This window comes from Bactrocera latifrons, unplaced genomic scaffold, assembly GCF_001853355.1.
Source record: "Bactrocera latifrons isolate USDA-ARS-PBARC rearing strain unplaced genomic scaffold, ASM185335v1 scaffold_79, whole genome shotgun sequence".
Classification (NCBI taxonomy): Eukaryota; Metazoa; Arthropoda; class Insecta; order Diptera; family Tephritidae; genus Bactrocera; species Bactrocera latifrons.
In genome coordinates this window covers 1,210,961-1,223,836 of record NW_017537478.1, presented here as the reverse complement: position 1 = coordinate 1,223,836, position 12,876 = coordinate 1,210,961, and the positions used below count along the sequence as shown (strand labels likewise).

At 34.5% G+C, this 12,876-nt stretch overlaps 1 protein-coding gene across 5 annotated transcripts in view; it reads left to right on the top strand.

Moving 5' to 3' along the window:
- LOC108976621 (protein tramtrack, beta isoform) overlaps positions 1-12,876 on the top strand; it is a 43,797-nt gene that overhangs the window by 23,606 nt on the left and 7,315 nt on the right. The window contains exons 1-5 of one of the 5 annotated variants that reach the window (XM_018945844.1): positions 1,327-1,945; positions 10,675-11,134; positions 11,241-11,777; positions 11,853-11,954; positions 12,172-12,259. In XM_018945844.1, the coding sequence (XP_018801389.1) occupies positions 10,991-11,134; positions 11,241-11,777; positions 11,853-11,954; positions 12,172-12,259 (871 nt within the window). In that variant the 5' untranslated portion in view covers positions 1,327-1,945; positions 10,675-10,990. Of the gene's footprint in view, positions 1-1,326; positions 1,959-2,031; positions 3,491-10,674; positions 11,135-11,240; positions 11,778-11,852; positions 11,955-12,171; positions 12,260-12,876 lie in introns of those variants that run through there. The other 4 variants (XM_018945845.1, XM_018945848.1, XM_018945846.1 and 1 more) reach the window with 4 other exon arrangements.

Sequence of the window (12,876 nt, the reverse complement as noted above, 5' to 3'; positions counted from 1 at the left end):
GAAAACTTTTAAACTTACTACAATAGCCTTACACGTCGTAATAAGTCTTATATTTATATATACATACATATCCATATAAACGAACACAAGTATATGTACCTTCAGGCAAGCCGTGGAGAAATGATCCTAAAAGTGAGTTGGTAGGTAAACTGTAGACTTTACGCTTAAGAGCTTTTCATTTACAAAATCCACTCTTACAACGATTGAGTTTATGTGTATATTGTCAGAAGAAAGGTTAAAAAAAAGGATGGAAAGGTCAGCTTACAACGGACCTACCTACCTTCGAAAGAATTAAATTAAATTATGAATGGTGGGCAAATTGAGAAACTCTACAAAAATCAGAGACACAAATATGGGAGCGTGAGTGATTGGCTAGCAATCAAAACTCAATTGTAGTCTTCACGCGGAGCTTTCAGGAGTAACATCAGCAGAAAACGTACATACACATGTACATATGTATATATAAACCAGATTTGACGTTCTCTGCGGCAAGTGCATGCGAATGGGGTTAAAAAAGGCACAAATAATGACAACAACATTAAAAGAACGCGATAGCTACGAATATACATGTTCAAACGAATGTGTATAGTGTTAAGCAGTTAACGGTACGGAGGGTATTAAGGGTAAAACAGAGATGCAGCGAAATTGAGAGAGAGCTGGTGGGATAATGAGCGCAGAGCGTTAGCGGAATAGCAATAGCAAAGCACAACATATAATATACAAACTAATAAGAATGATGGGGCTTGCACTCTTCTCAGTTCTCTAGCATATACCACCCTTCTCTTGGGTGATTCTCACATTACGAGCGAGAAAATAAAGTAAAAAACTGCATACACAACAAAACTAAGAGAACAAAGGCTTCAGCTAGCGTCGCATTACTTCTCAGACACCTCTCCTTCTTCCGCATACACAGCAGGAAAAGCAGAGCAGCACGCTAAAATGTTAACGCAATTATTGTTGCGCTTCGTGTTGGGGTTCTGCTTGGCTATTATTTATATGACTGTTGTTGGTGTGTACGCTTTGTAGGATGTCTATGCGTCGCTATGTCAAGCCGTAAGCTACGTATTTGTTTAACTGCTTTACTATTTCGAAAGACTGGACGAAGGCGTAGAGAGAGAGCGGCAGCGTTGAAATGAAAACGCGTAGGATTGATTACTAGCGCTGTAGCTGCGCCGCTGCCGCAGCCGCTGCTGCGAAGGAGAACAACAAAAGGCAAAAGGCAATTGTTTGCTGGCAGTCAAGACAGTAGAAGTGACTTTTTGACTTCGACACACATTGGCGCTTACGAATATGCCTTGTTGCTTGCGTGGCAATTCAATCATATGAATCGTGTGTGTGTGTTGGTGTATTGGTGAGCTCTTGAGTTTGTGTGCTTGCATTAATTTCCCTTTTTGAGAGGAATGAGGATCGTGCTATTGCCGCCGGTATAGCCTACCGTTTCTTTCTCCTCTTTCCGTTTCGGAAAGTTTCGTCATCTGTTGCTGTATTGGTCGCTAGCGCTGCTGCTGGCTGCCATCGTCACTGCTGCTCCGTTGCGATTGTTTGCCAGGCTCACTAAGCAGTATGAATTTAGTCGCCGTGTGTCATAGTGGTGTTGTTGGTCCAGTATACGCGCGTGTGTTGTCTAATTAAGGGGAAGAGCAGTAAAGTTAGTGATTGAGAAAAAGCAAGAAAAAAACATAACTTCTACTAAGATATTATTACTGCACATGTAATTTTACGCAATACGATAACGTTACAACAACATGTTTTATGATTTCAAAATAAGAGTGTTTTGTGGAAAATAAACAAAAATATTAAAAACGAATTTTGTCTAAGTGATTTTGAAAAGGCCTTTAGAAGCTGAAAAGTCACAGAATTGTTGGTGTTTTCTAAAAGTGCGAGATTTATGAAGTGCTTTAGTGTTTGGTGAATGTCAACGTTTCGACGAAAATACTGCTACAACGTAAGTTAAAAAGGTATCGCGGTCAAGGGTTAAATAAAGCCAAAGCTAAATTTTTACGGTTTCTAAACGTAGGCTAGCTTTATAAGTGCTGTATAAATGCACATGCGTGTTTGACTGTATATAACTTTGTGCATGAAATGTTTATAAATATTTCGCGTATTCCAACAAATGTAAATAGACTAAAATGTCACGAAAAGGAAAATTAAAATATAAACATACTTAAACTTCTTTAGAAATTTCGCACTTCCGCTTATCAAGGCTGTTATAATAGATTTTTTTTATATTCTGTAATACATTTTCGCCTTTCAAAGTGCTTGCGTGTCACTCCCTTTACAAAAGCACACGAATCATTTACCTCACATGGGAAAAACACGTACACATGTAAATCTTACATGGGGTCGCCCTTTTTTCTGATATTCGAAAGCAACAGGCAAACGCAGCGCTGCTGACGAACGCAGCGAACACCAACAAAACCATCAGATTTTACCCTCTCCAATAAATCTCTGTAAAGAGAGGTGCGATAGTTTCGTTTGTTGTTCTTGCGCTCACATACTGCCGCACAAACACCTGAATGGTGAGAAAGTTAAAAGTCGCCCCCAACATACCCCCTACGTTTATCGTCTAAAGGGGATGTATATACACAACAACCTTATTTACAAATGCATATACATATATGTATAGTATATTTATTTAAATAATGAGTCCATAGCTTCTATTATTGTATGCGTGTTTATGTGTGTGGCTATAGGTTTATGTCTGATTGCCAAGCGCTTTTGTAGCCTGCGCGTATGAGTAACTCACGATCAGCAAGAAAAAATTAAACGGACGAGTCCCAGTCGCTAAACGAGTACAATAATACCAGCAAAGCTATAGGGGCGGTGGCAGTGGTGGTTGGAAAAGATCAATTTTTTTGTTTGCTTTAACGTCTCCTTCGCCTGTAGGACGTTGCTACACACACTTGTAACCATGCATGCATGTATAGATGTGAATGGGTGTACGAATGATCAGCTTATTCGCCTCGCCTTTTTTCGTTGTTCGTGCCGCTTCGGTAATTCCCCTTCGTGCACACGTCGGCAAATTGGGACGTCGACGAGCATCGCTGAATATATTGAGTCGTTTTGTTGGCTAGTGGTTGGCGGTTGTGCTGATGGCAGCGCTGCTTTTTGTGGTAGTGGTAAGCAGCGCAGGAGAGCCATGACCAACAGGCATTCGACATTCACAATTGGTGGCTGCGCGTGAAAGGACGTATTTTTATTTTTACTCCTCGTCAACTTGTGTGATTTGCAGCGCATATAAGCAAAACAATTTAGAGCTTTTAAACCAACAACAAATGTGAATATTAAAAAAAATATACATTTGCTGATAAAGGAATTTTAGTTAAAACGGAAAAGGCACAAACTAAATGAAATTTTGTGTAAATGCAATTATTTCGAGTAAATATATTATATTTTAAAGTATAATAAATTACAATTTAAAGTGAAAAATATAAAATATGGATAAAATAAGTGTGAATTTTTAAGTGAGGTCGTGTTTTTAATGCAAAAGGTAAATCAACAAAAGTCTTAAAAAAAAAAAGTTTTCATAAAAATGTTGGAAACAAATGTCACATGGGTTTACGTGCAAGTTAAGAATAGTTACTTAGAATCAAGTGCATTTATTGAAAATATAAACAAATTTCTGCTGTTTTTATTATATTTACAATACAAGTTTTATACAAAACACAACGTAAACACCGAAAGCATGTTTTCAAAATGAAAATGTATTAATTTTTATAAAACTGTGAACTATGAAAATTGAAAAACTCGTAAAGTTTAAAAAACTGTTGATGCTTTGTGTAGAAAATCATTTGTTACTAAAAAGTGAAGAGTGCAAAACGCTCACTAACTTAAACAATAAACTTTAAAAACACTATATATTATAAAGATATAATTAATATTATTAAAAAAATAGAAGAAAAATATGAACAAAAAAAGTAATCAACAATTTTATGTAAATGGTAATGAAATTTTCATTAAGAACACTACAATTTAGTAAGTAAATATTGAAAAGAAAGCAAAAAAGAACTGCTCAAAGTTTTGTTAAAACAATTATTCAATTAATTTAGAACTCTTTTAAACCACGATTATTTACAAAAATATATTCTACGTCAAAGAAGTATGGTGTTAAAACACATTTTAATGGTGATATTACTCTGAATTAGATAAAAAAAAATATTTTTTAAATTAATAGCGAAATACTAAGAATACAAGCCTTTGATTTTGATTGAAAGTTAGTAATTTTATTTTTTTTAATATTTAAGCAATCAAACATATTTATATGAGATCTCTTAATTATTTTTCCAAAAAAATATAATAATAATATAATAAATCAAATACCATGTACAGTATATGTATTTTTTTAATTTTTGTTCTCTTTTACAATGTATTGCCTTTGGAGCACTCTTTTGTCTAATGACACTAAGATATAAATATAATTAACGATATTTGTATATGAAAATCATATGAATTAATATCTACATTCTTATTGCAAAAATAAAGTATGAATATTAAATACTATAGCCAAGCGAGTTAATTCAAAAAAAAATTCCCCAAAATATAATTTATATTTTTGTTTTACTCAAGTTCACACAGAAATTAATTTACACGTTCCATGCGATCAGCAAGTGTTCTCTTATACGACAACAAAACCCATTACTCATACTCTCATTCATCGCAATTTTGATCATTTATTCAAAGTTATCAATTGAGCATAGAATTGGCGGTTTTAACATTTTGTCGTCACATTTCGCCTATTTTGTATTGGTAGACTAGTATTTTATATTTCTTTTTCTATTTCCACTAAAACATTCGTTGGATTTTGTCCCGTTCGCTATGAAATTTCCCTTTGTATTGGCCCATTTACATATTTGCAGTTCACACACCTTTCCGTAAATATTTATATTTTTACTATAAATTGATTTTGTAAGGAAATGCATATGTATGTATGTGTGGAATCTAAAAAAATATTGATCTTAAAATTTTTTAAGCTAACCTATGTTAGTTAAAATGTTTTCTAAATGGTTGCGTTCATATAAATATATAAAAATGTAAGGAATTTTGAAGCTACAGTAATTAATATAATAAGCTATAGTAATTAATAACAATATTTTTTATTTCTTATTTAAGATTTTTACGATTTTTCTTATTCAATTAACTATTTTTCTTTTAATATTGAATCGATTCAGTCGACTTATGTGAGAAAAAAATGGTAAAGTAAATCCCATACTAATCAAAACTACACAATATTTTATGTATTTCTATTAACGCGCTTACGCTAAAGGAATCAAACGTCTTATCACAGCGTATTTATAACGTTAAGCGTATTGTGTAATTACACAAGCAAAATATACCACATGTTATTTATTTATTTAAAAAATGCTGTGTCCCTTTGCTGGCACTACGAAGCGGATCATAAAGTTTCATATTTCACAACATTTGTGTGTTTGTGCATTAACTTGTTATATTTAGATGAATGTATATATGCCATATTCCACAGCCTGGCGACGATGTCGGCTATAGCGACAGAAAAGCCTTATCATAACTTTATAACATTTATAGCAATATTCTTATACTCGACAACTACAGACACATCCCAACGAGCCACTTGTGCGATCCAAAAGTATCTACAAATAAATGGTTGTGACTGTGCTTGCATTGCCTGGAATTTTGGGGCGTTCTGCCATAAAAACTATACATACACACATCTATAGAATGTATGCTTATGCGAAAGCAACAGGAAAGCTAAATAAACGGAAAGTAAAACGCATACGTATCTGTGAATTATTTACTTTCTTTCTTGCAAATGTCGTGGCGTGGCATGGCGTGAAGTAAACCAGGTTGACTTGTTCATAAGGCGTAATAAGGAATATACACAAGCATACATACATAAACACAGATATAAGAGAGTAGCTGAAAGACTGAACGCAATAACTTCGAGAAATGAGATAAGATAATATTTAACAACTGTGTACGTTGTGTTGACTTTAGCGATCATTCCTGATGCCTTGCGATGGCTTTACAGCACTCGAAAGTGTATACATACATATGTATGTGCCTGTGTTCGTATGTGTATATGTGTGGTGATCGGGCGCTACCCATTTCATTCGATATGATTCCCAAATATCCATGCCCTTACCAAGCTGCCCATATAATAGATATATGTACATACACGAGAATGCATATATGTATATATATACATATAGAATGCTTGTATGTATGCGTAACTAGCACGACGCCCTGGTTTATAGAAATCAACTTCTGTGCGCATGTGTAATAAATGGCTTTGTGCACGATCACCCCCAAAGTTGCCCTACGGCATATCCTCTGTGCTGAAATCACGTCGCCAGTGGGGTCTCACGTACCGCCAGCGTGAGCTCAGCAAAGCGGCTCCACTGTCTGCCGCCAAGTGCTTAAAAACACTTGCCTGTGCATATACATCGATATGTATATGTATGTAAGTATATATTTGCCTTCAACATTTACTGAATTTTCAGCTTTCAGCTTATTTACTTTTTGCTTTTGCCACGTCTGCCACCACACAAACACACACCCAAAAACACACTGAAGCTTCACCGCACAATCAAACTCTAGGATTAGTAAGTGTTTTTCGACAATTTTCATCAGCAACAAAGTTGAATTATTTTACAGCCACACTGTTCACTTGTCGTTCGGATTTTCCTTTGTCTATTCATAACTTTTACCCCAACTGTTTGTTTAACAATTCTATTTGAGTGTGATTCTCTCTGCTGCTTTGCTCGCTATTGCCAGCCTAGAACGTTCATTAACTGGGGAATAGGCAAGTAACCACACGATCACTGGTTACAGCTTTGCTCGCCCTGCTTTTTGTCGACTCTTCGCTGCAACAAACAACAAAAAATTGTTTTTATTAACTGCCTTTAGCTTCAAAATCGTTATTTACCTCTATATGCGTGTGATTGTTGTTTATTTATTCCTTTATTTGTTACAATTTTCTATTGCCATTTGTCTGGTTACCAATGCTCCACACCCTCATATCGTTTGTGTGGTTATGCGATGGACATTTGCTACGGATCGCTGGGAAAATCCAATCGGGGTTTATAGGTGTTTGTAGTGAATGTGGTTATGAATGAATATTTATATAAATGTATGTGTGTAAGTATATATGTATATGTAAATACAAATCTAATTCCGTTTCGGTTCGAGAGTTGGGCGAACCCAACTAAATGTTGACGTTTTAGATGCGTTTAAAATAATGTTCTTGCTCAGTTTATACATATATGTACATATTTGCAAAGATCATTTAGTGTATGTAGATCGGCATTTTTCTTAAGTTACGGTTTCTTCGTGGAATTGTTAAATAGATAAGTTTTATATACACACAACTGGTAGCCAGAAAAAAACTGTTTACGCTTCAAAAAGCTCTATTATTTATATGTTCAATAATAAATTTTTTACATTTTTTTTTGTTAAAAAGTAAGTAAGTAAAGCGTTCTCCATCATATGTTATGGGACTGCTAGTTGTTCCACGTACAGCTGATTTTAGAGCACTGTTTTTTACTGTCTCTATTTATTTTTATAAAAAATATCATATATGTAAATAATTTAGCCGCAGTCGAGATGCACTATAAATGCTAATTTGAAACCATTATCTCTCGAACTTTAAACTAGCAGCCAAGACTTAAAACTGCAACAAATACCAATTTATATTGTATAGATTTAAGAATGCGCACAACAGATTTCCGCTTTGAGTCACTGCCTTGACATATTTCACCTACATGCTATAAGATATTCCCACCATTGGCTAAAATCCAACAACAGTTAGGTATAAACAATTTATCTACGCAAAGCTGTATTTGCGCTGTATGAGTTGTTTTGTTGCTCCACACAACTGCTCCCTAATTTGATATATTCTAAAATGTCAAATGGACTTCTAATACGAGTACTCGCACAACATTAATTTATTAGCTCTAAAACCAGTTCTATAAAGCTTTCGATACACTCGCTTTTAAGCGCTTAGCCGCCACCTCTCACACCACTCCTTTCTTTCGTATGTGTTATGTTGTTTGCTTCGTCGATTGCCGATCATCGTTCAATGTTCCAAGACCGCAGCCATAGCTACACCAACAACGCTGACATGACACACTTGTTCGCAGGCTTTTGCCGCCGCCATGTACTACGAATACAGACCTTTTATACAAAAGCAAAATAATAATAATAATATATGAAAATAAAAATCACTTTACATGGTGAAACACTTGCTCGTGCTTCTAGGAATCGCGCATTCACAACAAATCGTTCGTTGAAGCAAATTACTTGTGAAAATAATAATAACGTTGTAAGTTATTTTTAATTCCTGATTTTATAAGTCATTCTTTGACGTTTTTTTTTTCCTGAAACCGCCATTATGGGTAGGCATTGGTGTAAGGAACGTGATAATTGAGGTTAGAATTTATTTTCTATGAAACAGCTGATGGGCTCCAGTTTATTTTTGTATTGATTATTATTAACGGGATCAAATATAATTTAAGACTAATTCACTTTTTCAACCTACTAATATTTAAAATTATTGCTATTATCAACTATATAATGTCATCCTTTAACAAAACATCTTAATAATTTAGAATTTTCTCCAATCTGACTAATTTACAATGACTCATAACAACAACAGCATCAAACGAAGCTATCAAAGGTTTTCCTAATTGATTAAGAAACTCTATGATGGCATACACTGTTCAGTATTCGAATCAATTATTCATATAAATAAAACTACGAGGCAAAAAACTCTATTAATAGAATTTGTAAGCTCTAGCGAATTTGTTAGAATCTTTAAACAGATACTTACATACATATGTAAGTAAGAAAAAGGAGACAACCATACAAATCATAGTTGAATTACAGGTATATAAAGTTTCGATAACTTTTCTAATTTAGCTTAAATTGAATGATACGGATATTGGTGGCAGTTACCGTGGGACTGCAATTAAAATCATAGTGTTGGTCTATATACATGCATACATATGTATGTCTGTATGTGGTTTATTGTTAATTAGAAAGACGGTAAACGATTTCGATGATCGCGAAGTAATCATAAATTTCACAGTACATTAAGAACATTTTATAAATATATTTGTGGGATACTGTAGGTGGCAGTGTCGTCGTATACATATGTATGTATCTATGAAATTTAATGCCATGCGTTCAGCAAATATCAATGCACCGTCCACCTGTTGCTATTTGTTTGGTGATATAGAATATATAGTTTATGTGCATAACATATCTTACACGTTCTCTTTCCTAACATTCCTTCGCATTATCAGTTGCATTTTTTCATTTATTTTTTATTTCATTTTACATGCTCCGCAATTATAGTGCATGTGCATTTAACAACAAATACATTTATTTGTATTGTTGTATTGTTACTAAGAAATATCTGCAGCAATCACGATTTTTCGCGAATTCATTCGTATTCTCATTAAATAGTTAATTACTTGTAAATTATTAGCTGATCGTATGCTCGGGGTTCGCTCATCTATATTGTACTCTCTCTCATGCTTACTCAATTTCTCCAAAAATCGTTGCCGCGTATCGCTTTACTTGCCAACTGAGTCAGAGCGTGTAAATATGTATGCTTCGTTTGTGTATGTGTGTGCTTTATGACTTTCACCTCTGCATTATCAGTTCATTACTCTCAATTATGTGTTGCTTATTTATGCTCTGCTCTCTACATTCAATTGTTCTGTCGAGAGCGTTGTCTGCTAATTTTTTGTACTTGCTTTCCGCGTTTTGCATGCCTTCTTTATATTCCTCTATCCTTTCAATACAATTTGTTATTGTTTAACCTCTTATCAGTCTCCGGCACAATACAGCACTGTATATGTGTCTTTGTATGTGCATTTTGTCCACCCTCCACTCCATTGAGTCACTTACCACTCGTAGCTCAGTCTTCCTTATTTGCTTTTATATTCACACATATCGAATTTGTTTTTTAACGTATGCACATGCGTCCTATATTACTCATCGGGCGCTGGACGTCAATTTGGATTCATAGGTTTTATATAAAGTTATCAATTACAACAAGCTATGTTAAATTTGCCATGGAGTTTGTAAAACTTAGAAGCAAACGTCGGTGACCCTATCGATATGACGAGCTCAGTCATTTAGCAATGCCCGTCCGTCTGTATATGCGCAAACTTGCCCCTCACTTCACGTTCTTTTCTCCCCATGAAGCTGCTCATTTGTCGGAACCGCCGATATCGGACCACTATAGCATATAGTCGACACACAAACTGACCGATGTAACCGAAATTAACTTTTTTTTTAACCAATTTTTGTTAATGTTTGATCGTTTGTGTCATTTGCTTCGCCATATTCGATATGCTCTTGTGTTTATTTTAGAGGGGGTTGTCACACATGTAGTTTCATATTGTTTTATCCTTTCAACTTTTTTGAGAATCAGTCATTGTCTGCTTGCTGAGATAAGGCAAACATTATTTAGTTAGTATTGATTTTAACTATAATTCATATGTATATTTTTATTATAAGTTTAATGTGTGTTTGGCACTCAACTAGATTGAATACAGTTCATGCATTTGCTGTTGAAATATTTAATACAAATTTAAAAAAGTACTTTACTTCCTTTTTGAATGCACATTACAAAACCACCTCTTCAAACATGTAAAACTAATTTACAGTTTCCTTTTCTTTATATTACAGGAGTTTTTGAAAAACTTGTTCAACGTTTGAAAGGAAAAAAGGAATGCGCATTATTTTTCATTCATCGAGAAATTTACAAGGAACAACAACGCGGCACACAGACGCTTTGTAATTTTATAACTTTTCTGGAAATTGTTGACTTTTAAACCTAAAAGGATCCAATTAAGAAGCATTTTCGTGTGTATATTTTACGCGGTGGCTAATCATAATTTGTGTTAGCTAGCTTAGTCTGGCATAAATAATTTAATTTAACAACAAATTTATACTCCTCAACAAAAGGTTTGTGAGCATATCACAACCAAAAAAAAGCCTACAAATGAAGATGGCATCCCAAAGATTTTGCCTACGATGGAATAACCATCAAAGCAACTTATTATCTGTGTTCGATCAGTTGCTACACGCCGAGACATTTACGGATGTCACGCTGGCCGTCGATGGACAATACTTAAAAGCACACAAGGTAAGTGTCGTACGCACATACAGCTAAACGAATTACTCTTCCCACCTACATACTTACAAATTATTACATGTATTGTCGGATTTTGTTGTTTCTTCTCCACCAATAGATGGTTCTATCTGCCTGTAGTCCGTATTTTAATGCGCTCTTCGTACACCATCCCGAAAAGCATCCAATTGTCATTTTAAAGGATGTACCATACTCCGATATGAAATCTCTGCTCGACTTTATGTATCGCGGTGAAGTTTCTGTGGATCAGGAACGGCTCACGGCTTTTTTGCGTGTCGCCGAATCATTACGTATTAAAGGTTTAACCGAAGTCAATGATGATAAACCATCACCGGTTGCGCCGACGCCACCACCACCACAACTACAACGTATTCAACCGTATTTGGTACAACAACAACAACATCAACGTAGTAAATCACAGAATAGTCTATTGGCTGGTTCAAACGCCGGTGCTGGTGGCATGGCTGGTGGCCAAACAATGGCTGGCGGCCAACATACGCAGCAACAACAGTCGCTGTTGAGTTCAGCACTTGCATCAATGCCGAAAAGAAAACGTGGTAGGCCACGGAAATTGTCGGGCAGCTCCAATGGTACCGGAAATGATTATGATGAATTTGAACGTGACGGCATGATGAACGTAAGTAATTGCAGCATATACACCACTTGTTGTTGGTGTGAAACATTAAAATTCAATTATTTTTATGCTTTACAGGACTCTGAGATGGGCGATTGCAAAATGGGCGATTCTTATTCAGGCAATGATGATGCTTCAGACGATAATCAACGTGACGGCGGCGATATGCGTGATCCAAGCGTAAGTATACTATTTTTTTAAATTTTGTACAAACATTGTTTTTATACTAACTTAAATTAGCTGTCTAATCAAAATGATTAATTTTTCAATTACTAAGCGGTTTTTTAATCGTTTTTACAAGTAGTCAAAAACTTGTTAAAAGAAAACATTTGAAGAAATATATTTGGCAGTATTATGAAGTTTATTGTTAACTTTTCGTTTCTCTTTCTTTTTATAGGAGAGCCGAGATTCCGTTTCCCACAGCAAGAAATTCAAATCAAAAGACAACAAATCTAAACAAAACGAAAATGATAACAGCACATCTGGTAAGTTCAGCATTACCACTTATAAAATTTAACTATAAACAAGCATTCGCATTTTGAAAATTATAATTAAGTTTAAAGTACGAATTCGATAACATAAATGTATGTGTGTATATGTTAAGATTATCCGATTTAGTAAAGATTTCATTAAAATCAGCATAATTAACTTTTAACCATTCCTTAAAACCCAATGCGGGGATATATAATATTTTTTTGGTAACGTTTTGGCACCAACTAACTACAAACTATTAAGCAATACGTACATATGTACATTTTTGTTATCGAATTTCGCCTTTTTAATTTTTTGGCTTAGCCATGAAAAGTAACGAAATTACTAGAACAGCTGTGTTAAATATTTGTAATGTAATTTTTATATTTATGTATATGATTACATGCATATGTGTGTTTATATACATAAAATCGTTTTTCAAAATTATTTTCACATACAAGCCAATCATTGTTTTTCACATAATCATAACTGTTAAAAAACTGAATTTATTTCAACCAAACAAAAAAACAAAATCGAAGACATTCWTTAAAAAATATATGTATATCGTAAAAACATAATTAAAATGACAATTAAGTGAAAAAGGCGAACTAACGAAGGGGTTTGAAAATCG